The following is a 27,118-nucleotide window of genomic DNA, read 5'->3' on the forward strand; positions in this document are numbered from 1 at the left end:
GAGCTCAACTGTAAAATGGGGATGAAGACTGTGAGCCCCCCCGTGGGACAACCTGATCACCCTGTAACTTCCCTAGTGCTTAGAACAGTGCTTTGCACACAGTAAGCGCTTAATAAATGCTATTATTATTATTGAGGCACAATGAGAAGGTTAGGATTAGAGGAGCGAAGTGTATGGCCTGGGTTGTAGTAAGAGGGTAGAGAGGTGAGGTAGGAGGGGGCAAGGTGATTGACTGCTTTAAAGCCAATTCTGTGGAATTTTTGTTATATGTGGAGGTGGATGGGCAACCAGTGGAATTTCTTGAGGAGTGGGGAAACACATCCTGAGAGTTTTTGTAGAAAATGCTCAATCCCCCTCTGACCTGGAACTCCCTTTCCACACTTATCTTTCATTCAGTTGTATTTATTGAGTGCTTACTGTGTGCCGAATACTGTACTTATCTGTCTGATCGCAATGCTTCTCACCTTAAAGACTTACTAAAATCTTATCCCCTCCAAGAGATGTTCCCTAAGATCTCATTTCCTCTACTCCTCCCTTCTGCATTGCCTATGCCCTCAGAACTGTACCCCTTAAACACTTGATATTAATCCCATCCCTAATCCCTCAGCTCTTATGTACATGTCATTTTATTTTTCCATTTCCCCTACCTGTAATTTATTTTAATATGTCTCCCACTCTAGACTGTGAGCTCACTGTGGGCAGGAATTGTGTCTCCCAACTGTATTATACTCTCCCAATCACCTAATACAGTGCTCTTCACACATATTAAGTCCTCAATAAATAACATTGATCTATTGATAGCCTGCTTTCCCCAAGCATCCTCTCTCCCAAACTTAGAGTCCCACTGAGGTCAGAGTCTGTATCTGACCTGATTATCTTCTATCTCAGTGCTTACAGACACATTCATCACCACAATCAGCTTATAGCCGAGGCAGATAGTAGATACTTAAAAAATTGTTATCATTATCATTTAAATGATTACTATGATTATTTACAAATGTATGAAACCTTTTACTTAATCAAGATTTGTACCTCTGCAAGTCTCTATGTCTTGAATGCAAATTATGTCTCAGGAAAAAGAAAATCACTCAAAATGGAGACTTATCTGATGGGATTGGATTCTATTTGGTGATATTGCACAGTCAGTGGTATTTATTGAGCTCTTTGTGTGGAGCACTCAACTAAGTGCTTGAAAAATTAGTTCTATTTAGTGCTTTTATTGTCAAAGCATCGTACAGTACTGATCTCAATTTGGCCTCCACAACACCTTGGGCGATAGCATCAGGTATTGTTATCCCCATTTGACCGATAGAGAAACTGAGGAATGGAGAGGTTATGTGATTTGCCCGAGGTAACACAGTAGGCAAGTGGCAGAGCTAGATTTGGAACCTGGGTTCTCCAGTTTTCATTGCTGAACTTTTTTTCACTGCCACATAATCATCATGAATTCCCCCAGAGAGGGGGTACATCCAAAATTAGGGATCTGTCTACTGAATACTCCTGAAAATGTTTCCCAAGGTGTCCTTGAAAATTATTTAGAAAAAAAATGAAGATGAACATTGTAAGGGCCAACTAGACCAAAATTCATCCTATGAAAAAAATCAGGGAGAAAAAAAACTGCTCATACAGTTCCCTTTTTTCCAAACCACTGGAGTTTTTCAAATGAACAAACACAAAGCAGAAAGTGAATCTCACAAATCTACTCAGCCTCATTGTTGCCTCTTCCTTGGCCATGTTCCATCACAACCAGATGCTTAACTACAGTTTTCTCTGCTGGTGAATGATTCCGTTCTTCAGATGGCCCTTGCTCTCTTCAAGTGCTTTCTTGAATGTACAACCAAGGCCTCTGCCTCCTCAAGCTCTAGCTTGTGTCCCCGAATTATCTGAAGCGTGTCTGTTGATAAAAAATATTCTTAGCACCCTTGGTCAGAGGAATTGTGAATTTCTTTAATTTGTAAAATTTGTTTTCTCTCAGTGGTATTTGTTAAGTGCTTAATGTGTGCCAAGCATTGTTCTAAGCACTGAGGTAGATACAAGATAATCAGGTTGGATCCGGTCTTAATCCCTATTTTACAGATGAGGTAACTGAGGCATGGAGAAGTTAAGTGACTTTCCCAAGGTCACAGAGCAGACAGGTAGCAGAACCGGGTTTAGAACCCAGGTCCTTCTGATTCACACGCCCATGCTCTATCGACTAGACCTTGTTGCTATTGTGCATCCAGTCCACCCCGGAAGCACTTATGAGGCCTCTATCTGGCCACTTTACCAGTGTGATTTGTCAATTTATAAAAACACAATTAACTTTCAATCAGAGAACTACAAATGTCTGCTTTGTATAAGACTATTGGAGATGGATGGCATGAAATCGATATCTCTTAGTGCTTCAGGAACTGGGACAGCTGAGCTGTCATGTCAGCTAAATCTAAGAAATAGATTATTTAAAAAAATCAATTTGTGTTTCATTATTCTCTGGCTTTTTACTTATCCTAATAGCAGACCATTAAATATCAACATGTGCCAATGAGAAACTTTCTCCCTCGCTAGAATTGGTGCTTAATCTTGCCAGAGGGATACATTGGTTCTATTGGAAGAAAACCATGATATTTTTTTTCCCCTATTTTCTCCAACCTCATCCTATTTTGAAGCTCCCTAAGACCTGGTTTCTACGTGGGATGACTACCAAAATAATGAAAATGTGATAAAGATTAGGTGTTCTGAGACTGTTTACAGTTTACCTCTTCTCTTTGAAAGTTAGGGATTTGAAAGGACCAGGAGAAATGAGAGACTAAGATAACTTTCATTTATTGGTCTCAAAATAACTCAGAGTTGAGTGACTTGACATGGGAAACCATGTGGCTTAGTGAACAGAGCCCAGGCTTGGGAGTCAGAGAGCCTGAGTTTTAATCCCAGCTCTGTCACTTGCCTGATGGGTGACCTTGGGAAGGTCACCTCACCTCTCTGTGCCTGTTTCTCCCAATGTGAAATGGGTGATTCAATGCTAGTTCTCCCTTACACTTAGACTGTAAGCCCCATATGGAACCAGGACTGTGTCCAAAATGATTAACTTGACTCTACTCCAGTCTTCCAGTGCTTAGAAAAGTTCTTAGCACATAGTAAATGCTTGACAAATACCATTATTATTACTATTGCTATTGCAAAATAGAGTTCAAGTATTGCAGTCTAATGGATTTGTTGTGCCTTGCCTTAAAGTATAATCGTGTTGCTTTCCTTTTCACTCTCAGTATCGGGAAAGCTTTAGATCCATCTCCTCTTCGCTTATTCATGTTTTTGGACTAGGTAGTGGAGTTGGACACATCCAAGAATATCAGTCCAAGCTAACATCCCATTAATCAAAATAATTTACTGAGGTTTTAGGTTGGGGGAGTTCCCTAGTTTTGTCCCAGAACTCCATTTAGTCACTGGAGTAGTGATATCAGCTTGATGATACAAGAGAATCCTGAGGGTCACTCCCATCTTTCCTTCCCATTCCGAGAAAGTTCATATGGACATCATTCCCAGTCTTCCCTCATCATGTATTTTAGAAATCTCTGGGCAAGTCATCACCTTCCACACCTCCTCTTAAAATATTGACTCTTGCACAAATGATACGTCTTTATTTTCTAGGGAAATACGACACTCTCAGTTAGTGAAAATGAACCTACTGAAAGTTCTGTGAATTTCCCGAGGTTTTCTTATTTTGGGGGAAAAAGTGAAATGGTTTCCCAGCATCGTTAAAGGCATTTCAAGGAAAGCGTTTGGCTGTTATGGAGGATGAAGCCTGCAGGTGTTCCTGCTGGGGAGGGGGAAGAGCTAGGGAAGTGCCCTTGGATTTCCAGGTTGCATCCTCTGAGACATTCAACACTGTATCTGCTTCCTCTACCGCTCTGACCACACACACTTTCATCTGGGCTATTTTCCACGCACCAATGGACAATGTGCTTCTTTTTGAAAAATAACTCTAGAATTATAAAGTCACAGGGCCCTCTACAGGTCAGCTCTCTTTGTCCAGTAAAATTACATCCATTCCAGTCTGATGAGAGGTGGGAGAGGAGAAAGTCCAACTATGAACAATTTTCAGGGAGGAGAGATTGTACCTGGTTTTTGTAAGACTTTTGAGGATTCATACTTTTATTGTGGAAATGTTTCCCTATTTGTTTGTGTCTTCTTTTGGACTAATCAGACACCCCTGTGAGAGAGGTTGGGGAGAATCAATCAGTAGTACTGATTGAGTACTTACCACGTGCAGAGCACTGTACTAAGCACTTGGGAGATTACAACAGGGCATTGTACTTTCTAGACCCACAAGGAGCTCACAGTGTAGAGGGAGGCAACAAGGGTGAGTTGGAAGAATCATATTGCTTTGCACCAAAACTGCATCCATTATTTTAAGACAGGACGTCCTGGAGAAAGTATATCCATGGAGTAGCCACGAATCAGAAACGACTCGATGGCACTTTAATAATAATAATAAGATATTAGTTCTCAACCTTTTCCTTACGCCCAAGAATCCAGAACTTCTTTGGGGTATGGTGAACCAGAAAAACTGTAACGTATGGTCTTGTTCAGGTTTGGCAATTGGATCCCATTAAGGAAAGTTTAACTATGAAAAGCAGCGTGGACCAATGGAAAGAGCATAGGCCTGGGAATCGGAGGGCTCTGCCACTTGTCTGCTGGGGGGCCACTTAACTTCTCTGTGCCTCAGTTTCCTCATCTGCAAAATGGGAATACAATACCTGCTTTCCCTCCTACTTTGACCATGAGCCCCATGTGGCATCTGATTATCTTGAGTCTACCCCTGCACTTACTTCAGAGCTTGACCCATAGTAAGTGATTAGCAAATACCAAAATTATTATTCTCATTATTGGACAGTTCCAATCAAGATTTAAAAATTGTGCAGGGAAAAAAAAGAATATCAGTATACTCCGAGATCGGCTTTTTTATTGGGAAAACAAGGGTGAAGAAGAAGAACGAATCGAGAGTACAAGTAATCACACAAAAATACATGTCTTTGGGAAACAGAAAAGTTTCAGAATATCTAAATGTTATCTTAATGTTATCAGAATTGCTGTTTTTGGAGGGTGGTGTCCACATGCTATGTTTGGAACGATAATGAACAGACTTGATGACTTCCCAAGATTCATTCCAGCTTTCTGATTCTGGACCCTGGAGAGGGGAACTGGCTTCATGATGAGAAGTTCTTGGGTCAAGAGAACAAGAAGGAAGGCTGGGAGAAGCAAAATAAAATATAAAATCCACCTTCTGAATTGAAAAGAAACTACAGTATCTCTCACTGGCTGTCATCAGCTTGTTCAGTTCCACCACAAAAATCTATGGCTTTTAACAAGATCTTGGATATCAATGTGTTTATAGTTGGACAAATATATTGACAGCAGCCTGTAGGTCACTCAAGAGTTATACAGTTATGTCAAATCTGCTAATATCCAAGTACCAAAGGCTGCAGCCAGATTTTACAATATTATATTTGTTTTTATTTGGTTTCATATTAATGACTCCTCTATGGTAATTAAGCAGTATGGCAAAAGAACAGAGGATTCTTTCTGTCGGAGTGGAAGAACCATAATAGACCAAGCTATTAAAATTCTGCAGAGGGGATAAAGTATTTCTAGACAAATCTTAGGAGACAAATCTGGGAAGAAGAACTAGAAAGTATATCCCAAGGTGACACTGAGAGTGAGATCTGGCATTGGGTATACAGATCCTTGAAAAACATTTTGCATGAATGAAATTAAATTTGACCTTTTAAAAATGTTTCCACTGACTATTTTGAGTGGGGATGCCTGGCTCCAGCTCTGAATTCTCTTAACCAGACTCCTCAAGTTGGTCTTTTTTTAGTCTTAGGTTCAACAAACTACATTCTTCCAAGTGCTTAGTCCCTTTATTTTTAACCCATATTTATTTTTAAAAAAACTGATTCTGATTGCTTCTGATTCATTCACTCTTATCTCATCACAGTGGTATTTTTAAAAGCTATTTGGGTGGCTAAAGTACCTTTTTTGTTGTTAGTTGAGGGTTACTCCACAGATGGTTTGAATTTGATCAAAAAATGCAAAGCCAATCCCCGACTAGTCAAATAACTTTTATTCCTGAAGTTTAGAAGAAAGGGAAGGTTCTTTTCACTGAAAAAGCAATGTTGTGAAAAAGAAAACATTTATTGTAGCACTCAGTCTGCCTGGTGTGATTCCCATTCAAATATGAGGGGCATGGAACTAGGGAGATGACATCATATATGAAGAATTTGCCTTGCTTGAATTTGGTCTGACTTGGTATTTGTGAGTCTACAGACATTTTAATGTATATAAGAATAATGGCCTTTATTAAGTGCTTATTATGTGCCAAATACTGTAGTTAGTATCAAGTTGGACTCAGTCTCTGTCCCAAATGGGATTCATAGTCTAAGCAGGAGGGAGTAGGATTTAATTCCCATTTAACAGATGAGGAAACTGAGTCATAAAGAAGTAAAGTGAATTTCCCAGGGTCACACAGTAGACAAGTGGTGGAACCAGGATTGGAACACAGGTCCTCTGATTTCCAGACCTGTGGTCTTTCCACTAGGCCACAGTGGTTTCCCTAGGTTTGTGCATGACTGTGTTTAAATGTATTTACTAAGTGCATAAGAACTCATACTGTGGTAGTTAAGGTTGACTAGTCCCTTCAGGGCTTGCCTTCTCCAGGAAGTAATTCAACCAAGTTCTGGGATGTCTATGGGATGAGTTTGGGGTGCGGGTTGGGGGGCAGGGAGCGGCAAGATGTGGGGGGAGTCACAACACTTGCCCCTCCAAATATAGGTAATGAACACCAGCAGGGAGCAAACCTAGGGTACCACATGCAAAAAAGAAGCATTAAGAGTCAACCTACCACATCCACCAACAAACAGCTGAGGTTCGCCCAAAAAATTTGGCTGAAGCTTGGACTTGGTTGACATTATACCGATTCTCTTGAATCATACACTCCCAAGTGCTTAGTAAAATGCTCTGCACACAGCAAAAATTAAATGAACACCACTGATTGATTTTCATGGGCAATCCCATATAATTGATTTTTGAGGTTAGGAAGAAAGCAAAAGGATGACAGATCAGGGTCAGCACTACCAGTAGGTTTGAGGGGCTTGGGTCAAATCACAGGTAAGAGGTTGATGATGGACTACTAGAGGAAAAAGTTAGGGATGATGAGGAAAAGGTCAGGGATGCTGGATCATCAATCATAAACAATTTGTAGGGTTGCCAAGAAGGAAATCCATTTTGCCGTTCCTCCATTCATTCATTCAATCGTATTTATTGAGCACTTACTGTGTGCAGAGCACTGTACTAAGCGCTTGGGAAGTACAAGACCCCTCCAAGCATCCTGTCATCACTGTTGGGGGCAAAATGGCTGAAAGGACCATTGCTGATGGTCTTACATTCTCGTTCCATTCCATACTAAAAATACATTATTATATAAACCAAAATGTGATTGTACCCGTGTAGTTTTATGCTTCTACCAACGTATGTTTGGTTCACTTACTGTATGATGCTTTGGTGCTGAACGTTTGTTTTTCTGACTACCGGAAGAAGTATGTTTATTTTTTATTTTTTTTTCAGACTGCCCGGCAACACAGTCAAGCAACAAATAAAAGCAACAGAGTGTTCCTTTACTGTGCCTTTCTGGACTTCAGGTATGTTCACTGTAAAAAGCACACTTCCTGATGCTTTGCTCCCATCAACATGGCTGGACTTTAATCACTGGGCAGAGCAGGAAGCTCTATGGGAAGGGGACAGGAATAACAATCATCCCGTAATAGGTGATGATAATAATAATGATAACAGTAATAATTGTATTTGTTAAGCACTCTGTAGCAAGCACTGTGCTAAGCTCTGGTGTTGATACAATACTATTAAATCAGACATATTCATCCCTCTCTGTACCACTTCTGGGTTAAAAAGAGCACAGCAGAGCAAGTTCCCAGAAGAGGAGACACTCCTACACATGCACAAATACACACGTGTGCTGGCTCGCTATCATGTGTGCTCTCTCTCTCTCTCTCTCCCTCTCTCTCCCTCCCTCTCCCTCTCTCCTTCTCTCTCTCCCTCCCCCGCCCCCAGGAAGGATGGGAGAGGTGAACTTTGGCCTGGAATAATAATAATAATAATAATAATAATGGTATTTGTTAAGCAGTTACTATGTGCAGACCACTGTTCTAAGTGCTGGGTTAGATACAAAGTTAGCAGTTTGTCCTATGTGGGGCTCACAATCTTAATCCCCATTTACAAATGAGGGAAATGAGGCCCAAACAATTTAATCAATCAATCAATCGTATTTATTGAGCGCTTACAATTTAAGCAACTTGCTCAAAGTGACACAGCTGACAAGATAAGATGCTGGAAGATTCTCTATGCTTCTGAAAGAGTCTCTATACTTCCTATAGAGAAGCAGTGTGGCTCAGTGGAAAGAGCCCGGGCTTGGGAGTCAGAAGTCATGGGTTCGAATCCCGACTCCAGCACTTGTCAGCTGTGTCACTTTGGGCGAGTCACTTCACTTCTCTGGGCCTCAGTTCCCTCATCTGTAAAGTGGGGATGAAGACTGTGAGCCCCACGTGGGACAATCTGATGACCTTGTTATCCCCCCCAGCGCTTAGAACAGTGGTTGGCACATAGTAAGTGCTTAACAAATGCCATTATTATTATTATTATTCCTCTGTCTCAAGTCTTTTAGAGCCTTATATGTAGCCTCTTAAAAGAGGTAGAGGGACTCTCAAGGTGATGATATCTGCTGAAGGAAAGCCAAGGCAGAGCCACACTCCTTGGTAAGAGCTCTGTGTCAAGGGGATCGTGCCACCTGTACGGAATATTCTCAGGATGAGTGCCGTTAAAGTGGAACAGTGTGGCCTTGTGGGATGAGAATGGGCCTGGCACTCAAAAGTCCTGGGTTCTAATCCCAACTCCTTCATTTACCTGCTGAGTCCTTGGGCAAGTCACTCAGTTTCCTCATCTGTAAAAGAGGGATTAAATACCTGTTCTCCCCCATCCTCCTTAGATTGTGAGCCCTGTGTGGGACAGAGACTGCATCTGATCTGCCTACGTTGTTTCTACTCTAGTGCTTAGTAAGTGTTTGTCACATAGTAAGTGTTTACCAAATGCACTTATAATTATTGTTACCATTATTAGTAACAGCGATCCATATACAGAGAAGCAGCGTGGCTCAGTGGAAAGAGCTTTGGAGTCAGAGGTCATGAGTTCAAACCCCGGCTCCGCCAGTTGTCAGCTGTGTGACTTTGGGCAAGTCACTTCACTTCTCTGTGCCTCAGTTACCTCATCTGTAAAATGGGAATGAAGACTGTGAGCCCCCCATGGGGCAGCCTGATCACCTTGTAACCTCCCCAGTGCTTAGAACAGTGCTTTGCACATAGCAAGTGCTTAATAAATGCCATCATTATTATTATTATTATATACTGTTCTCCATCCTGGCAAGAACAGGATTTTCTGGGATTCATGTGGTCCGCTCATAGACGTCAAAGAACATTGCCTTATTACTATGAAGAGGGAAGAGTTCAGGTCAACGTTTAACCTGGTTGTAATGCAGAGCTGGGTAGTTCCCAAAAGAGCAGATTGCTTTAAAAATCCTAGAAGAAATTGGGTCTGACCTGATAATTTTGTATCTACCCCCATGCTTAGTGGAGGGCTTGACAAATACCACCCCCCACTAATTATTATCGATATAAAGGGTGGGTCAAAGGACTCTGAACAATATTTCAGAGAAGTAGCTTGGCCTAGTGGATTGAGCACACTCCTGGGAGTCAGAAGGACCTCTGTTCTAATCCCGATTTCTCAATGCTATCTCGATTACATACTCCATTGAGTGAATATTAAATGGAATACAGAATGAAATGAGTGTTTTTCAGCAATCAAACTTGAAGTAGCTGAGAGGGGAATGTACCCATGATGACTGGTGTCCTTCAATTGCCCTTGGGAAAGAGCAAAGGGGACAGTTGTTCTAACAGTCTCTAGCTCTTCACTGTACTTTGACTCATTAGAAATGGGAATCCACAAATTTCGGTTGTGAATGAATAATTCAAAGAGCTCCTCAATCTGGCAGTGCCACTGCCTCTCCAGGCTCTCCTCAGCTGATGGCACCGAGACAGAATGGAGTGAATGATTCTGTTAGTGTTGGAAGGTACTCACCAAGTTGCCTGGGGTGGCTGGCTTGCTCAGTTTGTGCTAATTACAGTCATTTGGAAGCATGTTTTTCCCCAAACTAGTCAACATGCTTAGGTCCCCTGCTTCCAAAACCTGGGAGGGGGAAGAGAAGTACATGGCTCATAGCATCGGACAATAGGGAATCAACTGGGATGACAGACAGGCCTCAATATTTCACCCTGGTTCATACGTACACATAGAATAGGTCTCAAGGCGACCCTTTCAGGGTCAATGAAAGGATACTTTCCCACGCACTTCCTACTGTGCTGTATATGCAGCTACAGCTCAGTAAATACCACCGATTGATGAGGAAGCCAGCATAGAAAATTAAATCTTTTGCCAATGGGGACAAAAGTGGGTGAGCTACGTTTTGAATCCTAAGCTCTTTCATTCATTCATTCATTCATTCAATCAATCGTATTTATTGAGTGCTTACTGTGTGCAGAGCACTATACTAAGCACTTGGGAAGTACAAGTTTCCACATGCAGCTTCTACAAACACACACACACACTTCCAACTGCACATCTAAATATTACATTTTCAGGCCCTGTAGATCACGTACAACTTTGATTACATTACAAAGAGGAAACATAAGAGGGACTGTCAAGAGGAGAAATTCTTCCTTGCACGTATTGATTAGAGGTTTTCATGAATCCTTCCAAATTTAAAAGAACGATCTTTAATAGTCACCAGTAAGTTATTTTCAAACCAGCACCGTAATCAATTAATATTATATGTGTTAAGTTTCTATAATGAGCTAGGTGCGTGCAATGGAATCATTTTTACAGCAAACATACCCACAGATTTCAAGGAGTCCCTGAGGGCAGGGACTGTGCTTAGTCTTTTGAACTCTCCCAAGTGCCAGTGCTCTGCACACCTTAAGGGAGCAATAAATACCACTGATTGGTTGATTAGCAGTTGGAGATTTAGCTATTTTTCACTATTTTCCTTTACAATCCACTCAACCATTTGCTGAAATGGTTGGAATCTGTTTGCCAAAACCCTCACAAATTGAAGAAAACCCACACTTTGCTAATGTTGAAATGGGGTTTGGGGGTCATTAGATTACTGCAGATAGGAACAGGCTGTGAATTATTCATTCATTCATTCATTCACTCAGTCATATTTATTGAGTGCTTACTGTGTGCAAAGCACTGTACTAAGCGCTTGGGAAGTCCAAGTTGGGAACATATAAAGACGGTCCCTACCCAACAGCGGGCTCACAGTCTAGAAGGGGGAGACAGATAACAAAACATATTAACAAAATAAAATAAATAGAATAAATATGTACAAGTAAAATAAATAAATAAATAAATAGAGTGATAAATATGTACAAACATATATACAGATATACAGGTGCTGTAGGGAGGGGAAGGAGGTAAGGTGGGGGGATGGGGAGGGGGAGGAGGGGGAGAGGAGGGAGGGGGCTCAATCTGAGAAGACCTCCTGGAGGAGGTGAGCTCTCAGTTGGGCTTTGAAGGGAGGAAGAGAGCTAGTTTGGCGGATGTGCGGAGGGAGGGCATTCCAGGCCAGGGGGAGAACATGGGCCAGGGGTCGATGGCAGGACAGGCGAGAACAAGGCACAGTGAGGAGGTTAGCGGCAGAGGAGTGGAGGGTGCAGGCTGGGCTGGAGAAGGAAAGAAGGGAGGTGAGGTAGGAGGGGGCCAGGTGATGGACAGCCTTGAAGCCAAGAGTGAGGAGTTTTTGCCTGATGCGTAGGTTGATTGGTAGCCACTGGAGAGTTTTGAGGAGTGGAGTAACATGCCCAGGGCGTTTCTGTACAAAGGCGATCCGGGCAGCAGCGTGAAGTATAGATTGACGTGGGGAGAGACAGGAGGATGAGAGATCAGAGAGGAGGCTGATGCAGTAATGCAGTCAGGTAAGGATGAGAGATTGAACGAGCAGGGTAGCAGTTTGGATGGAGAGGAAAGGGAGGATATTCATTTGTTCCTGTCTTGAATTTGGTGATTTTATGGAGTCTTACAAGGTGATGCCTGTTTCTCTTCTTACTGGGTGTCTTCAGTGACATTTTCTCCTAAGACCTGAAAGTTAGATTAAAGTACAATTACAATGTGCTTAGTTCATTTTAGCTAAAATAAAAACCATGTCTTTGCCAGTTAATCATAAATTACAGAATTCTGAGCTAAGATTGATAGCACAAAATACAATTGGAACTGCATACTTAGCAAAGAGCAACTGGATTTATTTAATGTATTCATCTCTATGAAATGATTTTCCCCAAGGAGTTACCTGCTTTTAGTTAGTGAAGGAATCTCTATGACTGACACTTGAGAGTCTCAGTTTCTGGAAATACATATTTTAAAAAAATTTATATCTCATATAATTAATTGGATGTATGCTGAATGATGCCGGAAAAGTTCATCTGAACCAGGACTCAATGCAGTTTTCTTTGTGCTTTCCAGTTCGGGAGAAGGCGTGTGGTCGAATGAAGGCTGTGTGCTTTCCAGGGGGAATCTCAGCTACTCAATCTGCCACTGTAACCACCTCACCAACTTCGCCATCCTAATGCAAGTGGTACCTCTGGAGGTGAGATAAAACTCTAGCAATCAGTTGTTTCAAGCAACTTTTCTATGTCCTCCAAGCTTGTTTTCTCTAACAGAGACAGAGTGTTCATATTAGTGGCTGCTGGTTTCATCAGACGCGGTCCAGGACAATGGCTCTAATGTTAGAAGATATAAAGTTCTAGCTCAGCTCTGCTCCGACTGTATGACTAGGGGCTACTATTGTTATTCTTATTATCAATAAGGACTTACTGTGTCTCAAGCACTGTTCTGAGTTAATCAGATCAGACACTGTCCCTGTTTCACAAGAGGTTCAAAGTCTAAGTTGGAGGGAGAACAGGCATTTGAATCCCCATTTTACAGTTGAGGAAACTGAGGCACAGAGAAGTTAAGTGACTTGCCCAAAGTCACACAGCACTTAACTGCAGAGTCCAGAGAAGCAGCGTGACTCAGTGGAAAGAGCACGGGCATATGAGCCAGAGGTCATGGGTTCAAATCTTGGCTCCACCGCTTGTCAGCTGTTGTGACTTTGGGCAAGTCACTTCACTTCTCTGTGTCTCAGTTCCCTCATCTGTAAAGTGGGACTGAAGACTGTGAGCCCCACATGGGACAACCTGATCACCTTGTATCCTCCCCAGTGCTTAGAACAAAGCTTCGCACATAATAAGTGCTTAATAAATGCCAACATTATTATTATTATTATTTGACTCCTTAGCCCCTCATCTATCCACTAGTCAAGGATACACCTCTTTTAACTCTTGGCAGTCACTTACTCTTGTCTGTTCAATCAACGGTATTTACTGAGTGCTTACTGTGTATACGGCACTGTACTAAATGCTTGAGAGATTACAAAAGACTAAATAGACATGATCCTTGTCCTAAGGAAGTTACTATGTTGTTCCAATTCTCCCTTCATTAAAATGGGCTTAATACCTTGTCCTCTTCAACTCACAGAGACTTGAAAGGATAAAATAAAATTATGGATGGGACAGATTCCTGAGTTCTTAAGACGAAATGTGCTTAAGGAAATTTAGATAATATTAATATTGATTTATATGCTTTGTTGTGCAGACCACTTAGGTCATGACCCAAAATTTTGCTTCCTCCAGATTTATTCAGGACACATTTTGATGCCTGGTTTGCCTATCCAAGGACCCTTCGGGCAAAATGTAAGGTGCACATTATTGTCACCATCATCATCAGAAGCAACAGCACTTACATAGTGTGCACAACCTTTGCAGATCAATCAGTCAGCCCATCAGCACTGTTTATTGAGTGCTCACTCTGCACACAGCACTCGAATAAGCACTTGGGAAAGTACAGTCGATCAATCAATCATTGGTATTTATTGAGCATTTACTGATCCCTACCCTCAAGGAATTTATAATCTAGAAAGGGAGGCAGGCTCTAAAATAAACTACAGGTAGGAGAAAGCAACAGAATTCAGAGTTGGACATAAAAGGGCTTTGAGGAGGGAGGGAGGGAGTTAAGTACTTAAGTGCTTAGGGAGTGAGGACTCAAATGCAGGAGTTGGGGAAATATGGTGGAGAGATTAATAATAATAATGGCATTTGTTAAGCGCTTACTACATGCAAAGCTTTGGGGAGGGAGGGAGGGAGTTGAGGTAAGTACTTAAGTGCTTAGGGAGTGAGGACTCAAATGCAGGAGTTGGGGAAATGTGGTGGAGAGAAGCAGCATAGCTCAGGGGAATGAGCCCGGGTTTTGGAGTCAGAGGTCATGGGTTCAAATCCTGGCTCTACCAGTTGTCAGCTGTGTGACTTTGGGCAAGTCACTTAACTTCTCTGTGCCTCAGTGACCTCATCTGTAAAATGGGGATGAAGACTGTGAGCCCCACAAGGGACAACCTGATCACCTTGTAACCTCCCCAGTGCTTAGAACAGTGCTGGGCACATAGTAAGTGCTTAATAAATGCCATAATTATCATTATTATTATTATTATTAATAATAATGGCATTTGTTAAGTGCTTACTAATGCAAAACACTCTTCTAAGTGCTGGGGGGATACAAGGTGATCAGGTTGTCCCATGTGGGGCTCACAGTCTTAATCCCCATTTTGCAGATGAGGTAACTGAGGCTCAGAGAAGTTAAGTGACTTGCCCAAGGTCACACAGCAGATGTGCTGGAGCTGGGATTTGAACCCATGACCTTTGACTCCAAAGCCCGTGCTCTTTCCGCTGAGCCACACTGCTTCTCATCTATGATGAAGTGAGAGAAGTAGCATGGCATAGTAAAGAAAGCATGGGCCTGGGCATCAGAAGGTCATATGTTCTATCCTGGCTCCTCCACCTGTCTGCTGTGTGACCTCGGGTAAGTCACTTCACCTCCCTGTGCCTCAGTTAACTCATCTGTAAAATGGGGATCAAGACTGTGAGCCCCACGTGGAGCTGGGACTGGGTCCAACACAGTCTGCTTGTACCCAGCCCAGTGCTGGGTCTGGCACATAGTAAGTGCTTAAAAAATACCAAAATTATTAATAATTATTATCATGAGAGAATAGTCAGAGAAGTCTATCTGAAGGAGACAAGATTTTAGTAGGACCTTGAAGACTGGGAGAGCAGTGGTCTGTCAGATATGAAGCAGGAGGTAGTTCCAGACAGTTAGGAAGGGGTGAGCAAGACAATAGATGCTTCAGTTACCTCAACAGTAAAATTCATTCATTCAATTGTATTTATTGAGCGCTTACTGTGTGCAGAGCACTGCACTTAGCGCTTGGAAAGTAAAATTCAGCAACAGATAGAGACAGTCCCTACCCAACAACGGGCTCACAGTCTAGAAAAATGGGGATTAAGCCTATGAGCCCTATGTGGGACAGGGGCTGTGTCCAATCTGCTTAGCTTGTATCAACCCCAGCACTTAGTATGGTGCCTGGAACACAATAAGTTCTTAACAAATACCACGAAAAAAACTGTTGGAGGAGCTTATCATCTAGAGGAGGAACTTACAGTCTAGAGGAGTTCTATAAGATTGATTGTACTTTGATCTTTAAGAAACATCGCTGTAATTTTCTGAGGATGGGACTGTGACAACTTTAAAGATTTGTGAATGTGTTGTGGTAGCGAACGTTCCTCCCAACTCTGTTGTATCGTACTCTCGCAAGTGCTTAGTACAGTGCTTTGCTCACAGTACGTGTTAATAAATTCCATTGATGATGATGAATTCACATATGTCCACCACAGCCAGCTCCTCCCTAATAATAATAATAATATTTTTAAGTGCTTACAATAAGCCAAACACTGTGCTAAAGGCTGGGGTAGATACAGTAGCATCAGATCAATTCCCAAGTATACATGTCCCAGTTATTAACTTCTTGATGAGATTCCCCTAGTTTATTCCCAAGTTGTCTTCAGTGAGCAAACAAAACCTGTTTGCTTTGTCCAGTCTGATAAAATCAATATGAAATAACCAATACTTAGGCAAAGAGGAAATGGATTGGGATTGCCTGCTGATTTCTGTGTTTGAATCTTTCTGAGACGATCCTGAATTCACAAGATCATTATGCAACTCTCCAATTTTGTTTTGGGGTACACAATCCTGGTAAGCCATCACGATGTTGGGTGTTATAGCGAGATTACATCATCTGGCTCCTCGAGTTCATTTGAAACAATCAAATGCTGAAATAAATTGGTCTTTCCAAGTCCTGGGTTATGATTTTTCCTGGGAACTCTTTTCACTATTGAGCAATCCTGGCTAGGGATGAACAAGCTCGTCCATTTATTGCCAAAACTCTCTGAGCTACTCCAAATTTTACCTTTCTAAAGAGGGCTCAATTACAGTTAATGTAAAATGTTAATATGCTGGGCCAAATATCCTTTTATTCACCCCAGGCCTGATTCCACCCTTTGATACTCAACAAAACTCTGTGGGGATTACATCTCCAGACCCAAGGACAGAATGAGTGAATAGCTCTTTGGAGCAAAGATATTCTGCAGAAGTGGCGTGAATGTAAGGGAGACATGGACTAAATTTGCATTTTTCAAGTGTGTTCATAATTGCTAAGATTTGCCTCGATCCTCAGGTTTGTTTCAGTTAATTTTTTCCTTCTTTCCATAATCACATTTTAACATAGAAAAGCCAAACAGAATCCCACTAAGCCTTGCATTGGTTGCCTGCTGCATCTAGATCCAATCATCACTCCCATTATCTCTGTGCAGAGTGAAAGAAAATTTCCCAATCCTGAAAACCTGCTTTGTTTTAAACCCGTCTCTGACATTTAAACTGCGCTTGAGTTTGTTTGATTCCCAGCTGTAGCTAAATACCCAATATCACTTTCCCAACAGAGCTGGTTGGCAATTAATAGGATGATGGAGACTCGTGGTGAAAGTATTTGCCTCAGAGAAAATTGGAGAAATTAAAAACGTGTTGGAAAGTGATTACGGGAGGTGAAATGTGAAATAGCCATTTAACTGATTTATGAGCAAATTCCATTGGATTATCAATGACTAATAATTAGACTCTTCCCCTCCATCACCGCTCCCCCAACCCCTTCTTTCCCTTCTCACCACACTTTTCACCTCTGGCCAACAGACTTTCTAAATTGGCTGTTATTTGGGTTGTGGTTTTATGGCTTTTTAAAAATAATTCTTAATGTTGGAGGTTTACCCCTTGACTGCAGGAATCTATTTTAGAATGGCCTTTACCATAAAGAGATCATCTGTTTTTAGTCTAATTTTCAAAGGAATTAATCTTGCCATGTTTTAACTTTATGAGCTAAACCAAGTCATTTCTTAACTCTGACTTTGGAATTCTTTCTGGTGTTTAGAGAAGTAACATCCAAATGCTATTAAAAGCAAATTATTATTCCATGACAGTATATTTGGTTTTATTTTTGAATTGATTAGAGAGGGTAGCAAAAATGAGAATGATCATCATAATCCCGGCTCTACCATTTGCCTGCTGGGTGGCCTTGGGCAAGTCACTTACCTTCTCTGTGCCTCAGTTTCCTCAATACCAGTTCTCCCTCCTTCTTAGACTGTCAGTCCCATTTGGAACAGGGACTGTGTCTGAACTAATTTACTTTTGTCTACCCCAGTATTCATTCATTCAATCATATTTATTGAGCGCTTACTGTGTGCAGAGCACTGTACTAAGCGCTTGGGAAGTACAAGTTGGCAACATATAGAGACGGTCCCTACCCAACAATGGGCTCACAGTCTAGAAGGGGGAGACAGACAACAAAACAAAACATGTGGACAGGTGTCAAGTCAACAGTGCTTGACACATAGGAAGCACTTAACAAATACTAATATTATTATAATTATTTATATTGATATCCTAGTTGGGTTTCATCTTTTCATTAAGGTTTTAAATTCTTCTCATCTTTTCCTTCATATACATTCATGAGGAGGCTATGAGAAGCAGCGTGGTTTAGTAGAAAGAAGAGCATGGGCTTGGGAGTTAGAGGACGTTGGTTCTAATCTCGGCTCCTCCACTTGTCTGCTGTGTGACCTTGGGCAAGCCACTTAAATTCTCTGTGCCTCAGTTACCTCATCTGTAAAATGGGGATTAAGACTGTGAGCCCCACGTGGGACAAACTGAATACCTTGTATCTACCCTGGCACTTAGAGCAGTGTTTGGCACATAGTAAGTGCTTAACAAATACCATAATAATAATATGTGTCCAAATGAATGTTTGTATAGGGCATATAATGGAGCTGGAGAACTTGGTCGAAGTAACTGTTAAAATAACTGACATGTAAATTGTACATGTTTAGAAGTATCTGTCCCTGTTTAGTAGTAATAGTAGTAATAAGAGTATTTAGTAAGTGCTTATGCGTGTAGAGCACTGTACTAACTGCTGGGATAAAATATACAGGTGGGAATTAAACATGGTCCCTGTCCTTCATGGGTCTCACAATCAAGGGGTTTAAATAATAGAAGGAATCAAGGACAGACACATCGGGAGTTTAGAGAACCTCCAGCTCATGACATAGCTTTAAAAAAGATGGACTGTCATGATTCCAAAGATATGTTTATGATAAAATCTGCCTTCAATCAGTCATTCCTGTGATTTGCTTCAAAAGATGTTTTGAAGAAAAGGAAATTTACAAGAAGAGATGAAATAAACTCAGATAAAGTGGTTTATGTGGCCGGCAGTGATGTTTGCAATAGTCCCTTGGATTTTTTTTTTATCACTTAGTTGTCATATTAAGCACTTTCCTAAACCTCCCAATGATGTGGTGGCACTAAAGCACAGGTTCAGTCTTGTATGACTAAAATAGGTCTTGCGTGTAAAAGCCCTCTCTGGGCTCTTGGTGATGTGCTGCAGCCATGCCTTTCTGCATGCCCATTGCACACTGTGCCCCAGTGGGGGCAAGGCTGGCTGGAAGGAGAGAGTATGAGCGAAGTTTTGACGAATGTTAGTGATACGATATCCAATCTTTCATGCCAGCTCTCAGTCCTGAACTCTTGGGACCAAGGTCCGCTAAGCATTCGTGATGGGACACTCCATCGTGTCATTTCATAGACTGTGAGCCCACTGTTGAATAGGGGCCATCTCTATATGTTGCCAACTTGTACTTCCCAAGCACTTAGTACAGTGCTCTGCACACAGTAAGCGCTCAATAAATACAATTGAATGAATGAATGAATTTCATGTGTTAAACGGGAATCATTTTTCTACTGAGATTCATTTATTCAATCATATTTATTGAGCACTTACTGTGCACAGAGCACTTATTAAGTGCTTGGGAAGTACAAGTTGGGAATGGACAAGCACTGTTATTTTCCCAATGGTCAGTTAAGTAATTGAAGCCAAAGATTAATCAATCAATCAATGGGTTCTAATCCCAGCTCTGCCACTTGTCAGCTGTGTGACTTTGGGCAAGTAACTTAACTTCTCTGTGCCCCAGTTACTTCATCTGTAAAATGGGGATTAAGACTATGAGCCCCACGTGGGACAACCTGATTACCTTGTAACTCCTCCAGCACTTAGAACAGTGCTTGGCACATAGTAAGCACTTTATAAATACCAACATTATCATCATTGAGTGCTTACTGTGTGTAGAACACTACTAAATACTTCAGACAGTACCATCCAATAGAGGTGTTAAGGTGCTTACAGTTCATTCAATTGTATTTATTCAATTGCATTTATTGAGCACTTAATTTGTGCAGTCCACTGTACTAAGCACTTGGAAGAGAACAATATAACAATAAACAGACACATTCCCTGCCCACTACAAGCTTACAGTCTAGAAGACGAACTTACAGCCTAGAGTTCATTTATTCAGTTGTATTTATTAATCACTTACTGGGTGCAGAGCACTGCACTAAGTGCTTGGGAAAGTAAAATATAACAATAAAGAGTGACAATCCCTGCCCGCAAGGAGCTCACATTCCACAGTTCAGTAGGAGAGACATACAGGTAGGAAGTAACCAAGTATAAAGATATTTAATCAATATTTATTGAGTGCTTACTGTAAGGCGACCACTGTACCAAGTGCTGGGGAAAGAACAAAATGACAGAGTTGGTAGAAACGGTCCTTATTCACAGGGAGCTTAGGGTCTGATGGGGAAAGAGACATTAAAAGAAATTATGCAAGGAGAAAATGGTGATATCAAGTACTTAAGGGTACAGATCCAATTGTGATGCCAAAGGGAGAGGGAAGAGGAGAAATGAGGGCAAAATCAGGGAAGGCCTCTTGGAGGACATGTGATTTTAATAAGGCTTTAAAGGTGGGGAGAGTTGTGACATGTTGTAAATGAGAGGTTAGGGAGTTCCAGGCCAGAGGGAAGACCTGGGTAAAGGGTCAACAATGAGGTAAACAAGATTGAGGTGCAGTGAGTAGGTTGGCAGTTGGTAAATGCTATGGGGATGTGGGGGAACTGAGTCAAAGATAATGCTGAGCTTGTTAGACTGGGAGGATGGTGATGTCACAAAAATGATGGGAAAGTCGGGTGAAGAGAGGGGGTTGGGTGGGAAGATAAGTTTAGTCTTCAACATGTTGAGCTTGAAGTCTCAATGGGTATTCCAAGTAGACATCAATCAATTAGTGACGTTTATTGAGTGCTTACTGTATGCAGAGCATTGGACTGTGAGCTTGCAAAAGTACAGTCCAATAGAATAATCGCATACAGTCTCTGCCCACAGTGAGAGATTGCAGAGAAAGAGAGAGGTTAGGGCTGGAGTTGTAGATTGGAGAATGATCCGTGTAGTGGTGATAGTTGATGCGGTGTGAGTGGATGAGCTAAATTACAGATAAGCTAATTATAGGGGTGAAAGGTCTACTCTAAGATGATCCGTGATGGAACTGGAATCTGAATTCATGGGTCTTGAGTTGGCAATTATGGCAGAGGCTCCCCTGCCAAGTTCTTGGCCGCGCTTTATGGAAAACATCCCATCATCTCTTGGCATTTATCCTTAGGAGGATTGCCTGTCTGGCCCAGGTGAACTGGAGATTTCACCTGCAAAATTGGCCAGAGATTTTGCCATTTATGGAAACTCCTTCTGTATTCACCAGATGTTTAGTGGGTAAACTCTGTCAGGATGATTAAACAAGCCAAGCAGCCACATGGCCTAGTGGAATGACTATAAACCAGGGAGGCAGAGGACCTGGCTTCTAATCCTAGCCCTGCCACTTGTCTGCTGGTTGACTTTGGGCTAGTCACTTCACTCCTCTGTGCCTCAGTTATCTCATCTGTAAAATGGAGATTACTACTGTAGCCCCATGTGGACAGAGACTGTGTCCAACCTGCTTATTTGGTATCTACCCCAGTGCTTAGCACACAGTAAACACTTAACAAATATCACCATGATTATTATTTTCATCAAACAATATTGCCGTTTTACTAGTTTGATCTAAGGCTTCAAATAAAGATGCATTTTATCTCAAAGGAAAACAACAACAACAAATTCTCTTAGAGTTTCAGCTCTAACTGCCAGTCTAGTCTTGACTACTTTTTTCAAGGTCTATTCCTTGATAATCAAACTTGTCTGGTTGACTTGAAAAAAATATATCCACATTTCCTGAGTGAATTACTTTGCGTTTGAATTTTGGGGGAGATGACAACCCCATTTTAGTGTCAATATAAGAACAGTTTTCTATAAACAGGTAATGTACGAGTCTGGAGTGCATTAGATGTGTTTAGGAATAAACTGCCTAGCAAATGGTAGTTCTGAGCATGTCTAATGATTGGAAATAAATAGGTTCAAGTTGAAGATGTGCCACTAAATAACAGGATGTCAAAATGATGAGTACTTTTTCTTCTGTGCTGCAAAGGCACCCAACAGGCTAATGGTGTCTCTCACTTAGCTGTGTGTGGTGCCATAGATTTCTCCTGAGGGATTAGAACAAATTGCGTACTTCCTTCCTTCCTTCCTTCCTCTCCCACTCGTCCCCCTCTCCATCCCCCATCTTACCTCCTTCTCTTCCCCACAGCACCTGTATATATGTATATATGTTTGTACATATTTATTACTCTATTTATTTATTTATTTTACTTGTACATATCTATTCTATTTATTTTATTTTGTTAGTATGTTTGGTTTTGTTCTGTGTCTCCCCCTTTTAGACTGTGAGCCCACTGTTGGGTTGGGACTGTCTCTATATGTTGCCAACTTGTACTTCCCAAGCGCTTAGTACAGTGCTCTGAACACAGTAAGCGCTCAATAAATACGATTGATTGATTGATTGATTGATGCTGGGAGACTTTTTTCAAAGTGTCCAAAGGTCTTTAATAACTAGAACCCGGCTCTCTGGCATCTTCTTTTGTTCGGTAACAAAAGAAAGTGAAAAAGGAATGTGGAGTCTACTGGTTTAAGATGACCAACCTATGCATTTTCAGAGGGCTAGGAACTTCAATACACACAGTGAAATTCTCAGGCTGTGGATACCACAAAACTGAGGAAAGAAATCAGCTCTTAAGTGAAAGGGTATAATGGCCAAAATCGTGTTGATGAAAATACTTTCTATCTGCTCCCAGTGGATTAATTGCAAGATGCTGATGGAAAGAGAAGTTGACTAGGTAGAAAATCTGGATTTGAGTCCCAGCTCCACCACAGCCTTGCTGTGTGACCTTGGGCAAATCACTTAGGATCTCTGGGCCTCAATTCTCTCATCGCATCATTAAAATGAGAATAAAATAGATTACGATCTTGCCAGACTCATGTAGAACATGTCCAATTTCATTATCTTTTGTGTGAGCACATAATAAACATCTGGCAGATGCCTAATAATTATTATTACTTGTCATTGTGTTTACAAGTAGCTCCTCATGTCTGGGTATAAAGTACTTCATTTGGAACTTTTTGCAAACAGGGCCCTTCACTCTCTTTTTAAACAGCCAGGGGTGAATGTGGGATATATTCTAGGAAGACCTATTAGTCAGATTCTCTACTAAAAGAGAAGGTTGTTTATAGGGAAACACGATTGTGTAAGGGGCAACATTAAAGGCGGATGCATTTTTTAGATCTTTTGAAATAGAAAATCATTGTTATTTTCTTTACTAAAACAAATTTTGCCTTTGAAAATACTTCCAAAGAAAGTCCCTTTTTCATTCTTATGGCCTATTCTTGTTCCAGTTTCTTCTTCTTCATCGTTGCCTCTTCTTCATCTTTGTCTTCCAAACACTGGGGTAAGTTAATTAGGTCAGGCACAGTTTCTGTCCCAGTGGGGTTCAAAGTCTAAGTAGGGGGAGAACAGGTATTGAATCCCCATTTTACAGTTGAGGAAACTGAGGCATAGACAATTTAAGCGACTTGCCCAAGTTCACACAGCAGACCAATGTCAGTTCCAGGATTAGAATCCAAGCCCCCTGACTCCCAGTTTAGATCTAAATCCCAGTTTAGACTCCATGATAGAGAGATTAGCACATCTGAATTCTTTTAAGACATTTTGGTGACACCGTCTCAACCTGACAGGTTTGTTCATCTATTTAGAACCCAATTTAGTAGAAATGACCATTTTTGGACTGTCTGTAAGGGTATAATATCACTCCTAGAGTAATACCTCCCCCTCATACACCCTTTCCATAATCCCCCAATTTAGGTCCTGGCCTTTGAATTTACAGATACCCTACCAGCATTCTCCAGCATCTATGCACTTCTTTATATCATTCTGAGCGCATTGCACATAGTACCTTCCACTGTACCTTCAGTTATTTACTTGGATGGCACTATTTTTATGTTTTCCCCCTTATTAGAGCATGAACTGCTTGTGTCCATAAATAATTTTTCCATGGATCTAGCCAATCTCAGTAATCCTTACAGGTCTACCTTTGAAATGGCACAAAGTTGTTCCCTGGAGACATTTTATTCATGTGTATATTATATATGTAATATATAATATAATATGTATATTATACATATATAGTATACACACATATATGTATGCATATATGTATATAAAAATTATGTTTTTCCGGGTGGATATGGACATGGGGCTCAGAGTCTAAGTAGAAGGGAGAACAGGTAATTAATCCCCATTATACAGTTGAGGTAAACGAGGAATGGAGAAGTTAAGTGACTCGCCTAAGGTCACACAGCAGGTAAGTGGTGGAGCCAGGGTTAGGAGCTACTTCACAGTTACGGACTTCCTCCACTTTCTTCAAATACCCCTTTGAATTCTTTGGATATACGGGAGGTGCTCAATCCTTTGGGCTGCGCTTATTCCTTGGGGCAAGTCCAAAAAGGATTGCCTACACCCAAACTGTCATCAATTGTCATTAAATTGTTTTTCTTTTCTCCTCCTTCACCTCTTTTTCCTAATTCTCTTTCCCCTACTCCTCCCCTGCCACACCCTTCATTTCACAATCATACCACCTCTCATTCATTCATTCATTCATTCAATCGTATTTATTGAGTGCTTACTGTTTGCACAGCACTGTACTAAGCACTTGGGAAGTACAAATCGGCAACATATCCCATGTTTTAAAATCCTTCTAAGAATTACAGGAGAAGAGGATTTTTTCCAAAAATTATTTCCAATTTTTTCGAATTTCTGGCTCACTCCAGAAATTCAGGGAAGTTAATCCCTTTGCTGAAAACCTCAGGGTGTCATTCAATAGGTACTGGGCTCTAGAGGTAGTGGATAGAAACTCAGATCCGGGCCCAAACCATAACACTAGTGTTTGATTTCCCTTATGCTGTGTAATTTTTTTGTTGTCATGATATTACAGGCCCCAATCTAACCATGAGTCAAAATAAGCCATATGAAACTCGTGTGGGAATGCATGGCTTAAAAGTACTGCTTATCTACTGGCACTGATAATGAAAAAAGCACAGGGGCATATTTATTGCTGCACAAAACTATTAATGTGCAAAGAATGGTGACTTTGAATACTATTCTCCAATAGAGGGAGGGCTCAGTTGTAATGAACGTTCTTACAGTCATGGCTTACGATCACTTAAAACAACGCCAACAGAATTTGTCAATTAGGAATATCAAGGTGCAAAACCAATATAGGAATAGACTGTAAGATACGGGACAATCAAAACTAGGCCCCTTTATTATTGAGCTAACCAGCAGGGATTTACAATTGTAACAGCTTTGCTCATATTTCACAAAAGTAATAATGCCGTTGGAAAAATTTACAACCCATGTGGCCCTCAGATGCGTGGTTGGCACTGGCCTATGACAAAGTAATTTATTGGCAGCAAGAGGCAAAACTTGGAATTATTTGTGTCTTTATTACTCAGCTGCTCTGTCTATCAGATTTGGCTCACATTCTGATTCTCTCACTGAAATAAATAGCATTTAGCCTGAAACAAAGCAATGGTCAGGACAAGTTTAGTTGAATTATCATCATGAAAAAACCCAAAACACCCCCACAACTCTCCCCTTGGTATGAAAAGAATCTTTAAATTTGGATCCTGACAGAAATTGTCAAATCTGTGTTCTTTTCTCTAGCCTCATTCTGAATTAAATTCTGTGGACTTTATTCAGGTAAAAGGAATTTGGACTGTTTTGGGAGCTTTCCATATATAGAAGCAGCGTGGCTTAGTGGAAAGAGCCCGGGCTTGGGAATCAGAAGTCATGGGTTCTAATCTCAGCTACTCCACTTGTCAGCTGTGTGACTTTGGGCAAGACACTTAACTTCTCTTTGCCTCAGTTATCTAATCTGTAAAATGAAGATAGACTGTGAGCCCCTCATGGGACAACCTGATCACCTTGTATCTACCCAGTGTTTAGAACAATGCTTGGCACATAGTAAGCACTTAACAAATACCATCATTAATTAATTAATAATTAGAAGCTCTGAAAAACAAGATCTTGGATCTATCGAGAGCTTCTCAGGTGGAAAGGGACTATTGTTTTATTTCTAAGGCAAGAGCCAGAACACTCTGGTACGGGACAGCCACATTTCAATCAATCAATTATATTTATTGACCCTCTGGACAGTAAGCTCATTATTGGCAGGGAATGTGTCTGGTTATTTCTGTCATTATCGTAAGTGCTTACTCCTAAATGCTTACTACAGTGCTCTGCACTCAATAAATACCACTGATTGCTTACTGTGTGCGGAATACTATACTAAGCACTTGGGAGAGTACATTATAAGAGAGATGGTAGACACATTCCCTGCCCACAAGGAACTTACAATCTAGACGGATTTCTTCTCAAATTTCCTGCACCATTTAATGGATGTGCTGTGTTTTTGATCTTGATTTAATAATAATAATAATAACGATGGCATTTATTAAACACTTACTATGTTCAAAGCACTGTTCTAAGTGCTGTGGAGGTTATAAAGTGATCTGGTTGTCCCAAGGGGGGCTCACAGTCTTCATACCCATTTTGCCAGATGAGGCAACTGAGGCACAGAGAAGCGAAGTGACTTTACCGAAGTCACACAGCTGACAATTGGCGGAGCAGGATTTGAATCCATGACCTGTGACTCCCAAGCCTGTGCATTTTCCACTGAGCCACGCTGCTTCTCCATGGCTTACAGTATTTGATGCTAAGTTGTGTACAGAGATATTGCCTAGTTTCTTAAATTCCTTCCCTTACTCAAAATGATTCTTGATAGAGGCATGGAAGATAGGCTTCATAAGTCTTGCTTCCATGCTCCTCAATTCCAGGTAACTCCCAGACCAACCCCCAATCCCCGACTACCATCACCAAAACCATTTCTCCTGTGAGTCTTTTGGCCCCACTCTGGTGAGTCAACACAACCTGTAGCTGTGGAGGGAAGAATAATTTATTTGCTAATGGGATCTCCAAGGCGGGGAGGGAGAAATGAATCTGGGGTACCAGGTAGAGCAAAGATTACGGGAAGGGAAACTGACGTCAGAGAAGGATGGGCCCCATTGCTATTTTTGCAGAGGAGGAGAGGCAGTCCACATCATCCTAAAGAGGCAGCAAGAACAGTCAATGTGGTCTGCATTGTTCCAAGAAAGTCACTCCTTCACTCAGTTCCAATTGCTATTTTTGGGCATTTGCACTTT

At 41.2% G+C, this 27,118-nt stretch overlaps 1 protein-coding gene across 1 annotated transcript in view; it reads left to right on the forward strand.

The window, feature by feature from the left end:
- ADGRD1 (adhesion G protein-coupled receptor D1) overlaps positions 1 to 27,118 on the forward strand; it is a 398,243-nt gene that overhangs the window by 210,258 nt on the left and 160,867 nt on the right. Inside the window, exons 14-15 of the mRNA XM_038763906.1 lie at positions 7,600 to 7,673; positions 12,616 to 12,739. Coding sequence (XP_038619834.1) covers positions 7,600 to 7,673; positions 12,616 to 12,739 — 198 coding nt within the window. The remainder of the gene's footprint in view (positions 1 to 7,599; positions 7,674 to 12,615; positions 12,740 to 27,118) is intronic.

The sequence above is a fragment of the Tachyglossus aculeatus genome, chromosome 21 (genome assembly GCF_015852505.1).
Source record: "Tachyglossus aculeatus isolate mTacAcu1 chromosome 21, mTacAcu1.pri, whole genome shotgun sequence".
Classification (NCBI taxonomy): Eukaryota; Metazoa; Chordata; class Mammalia; order Monotremata; family Tachyglossidae; genus Tachyglossus; species Tachyglossus aculeatus.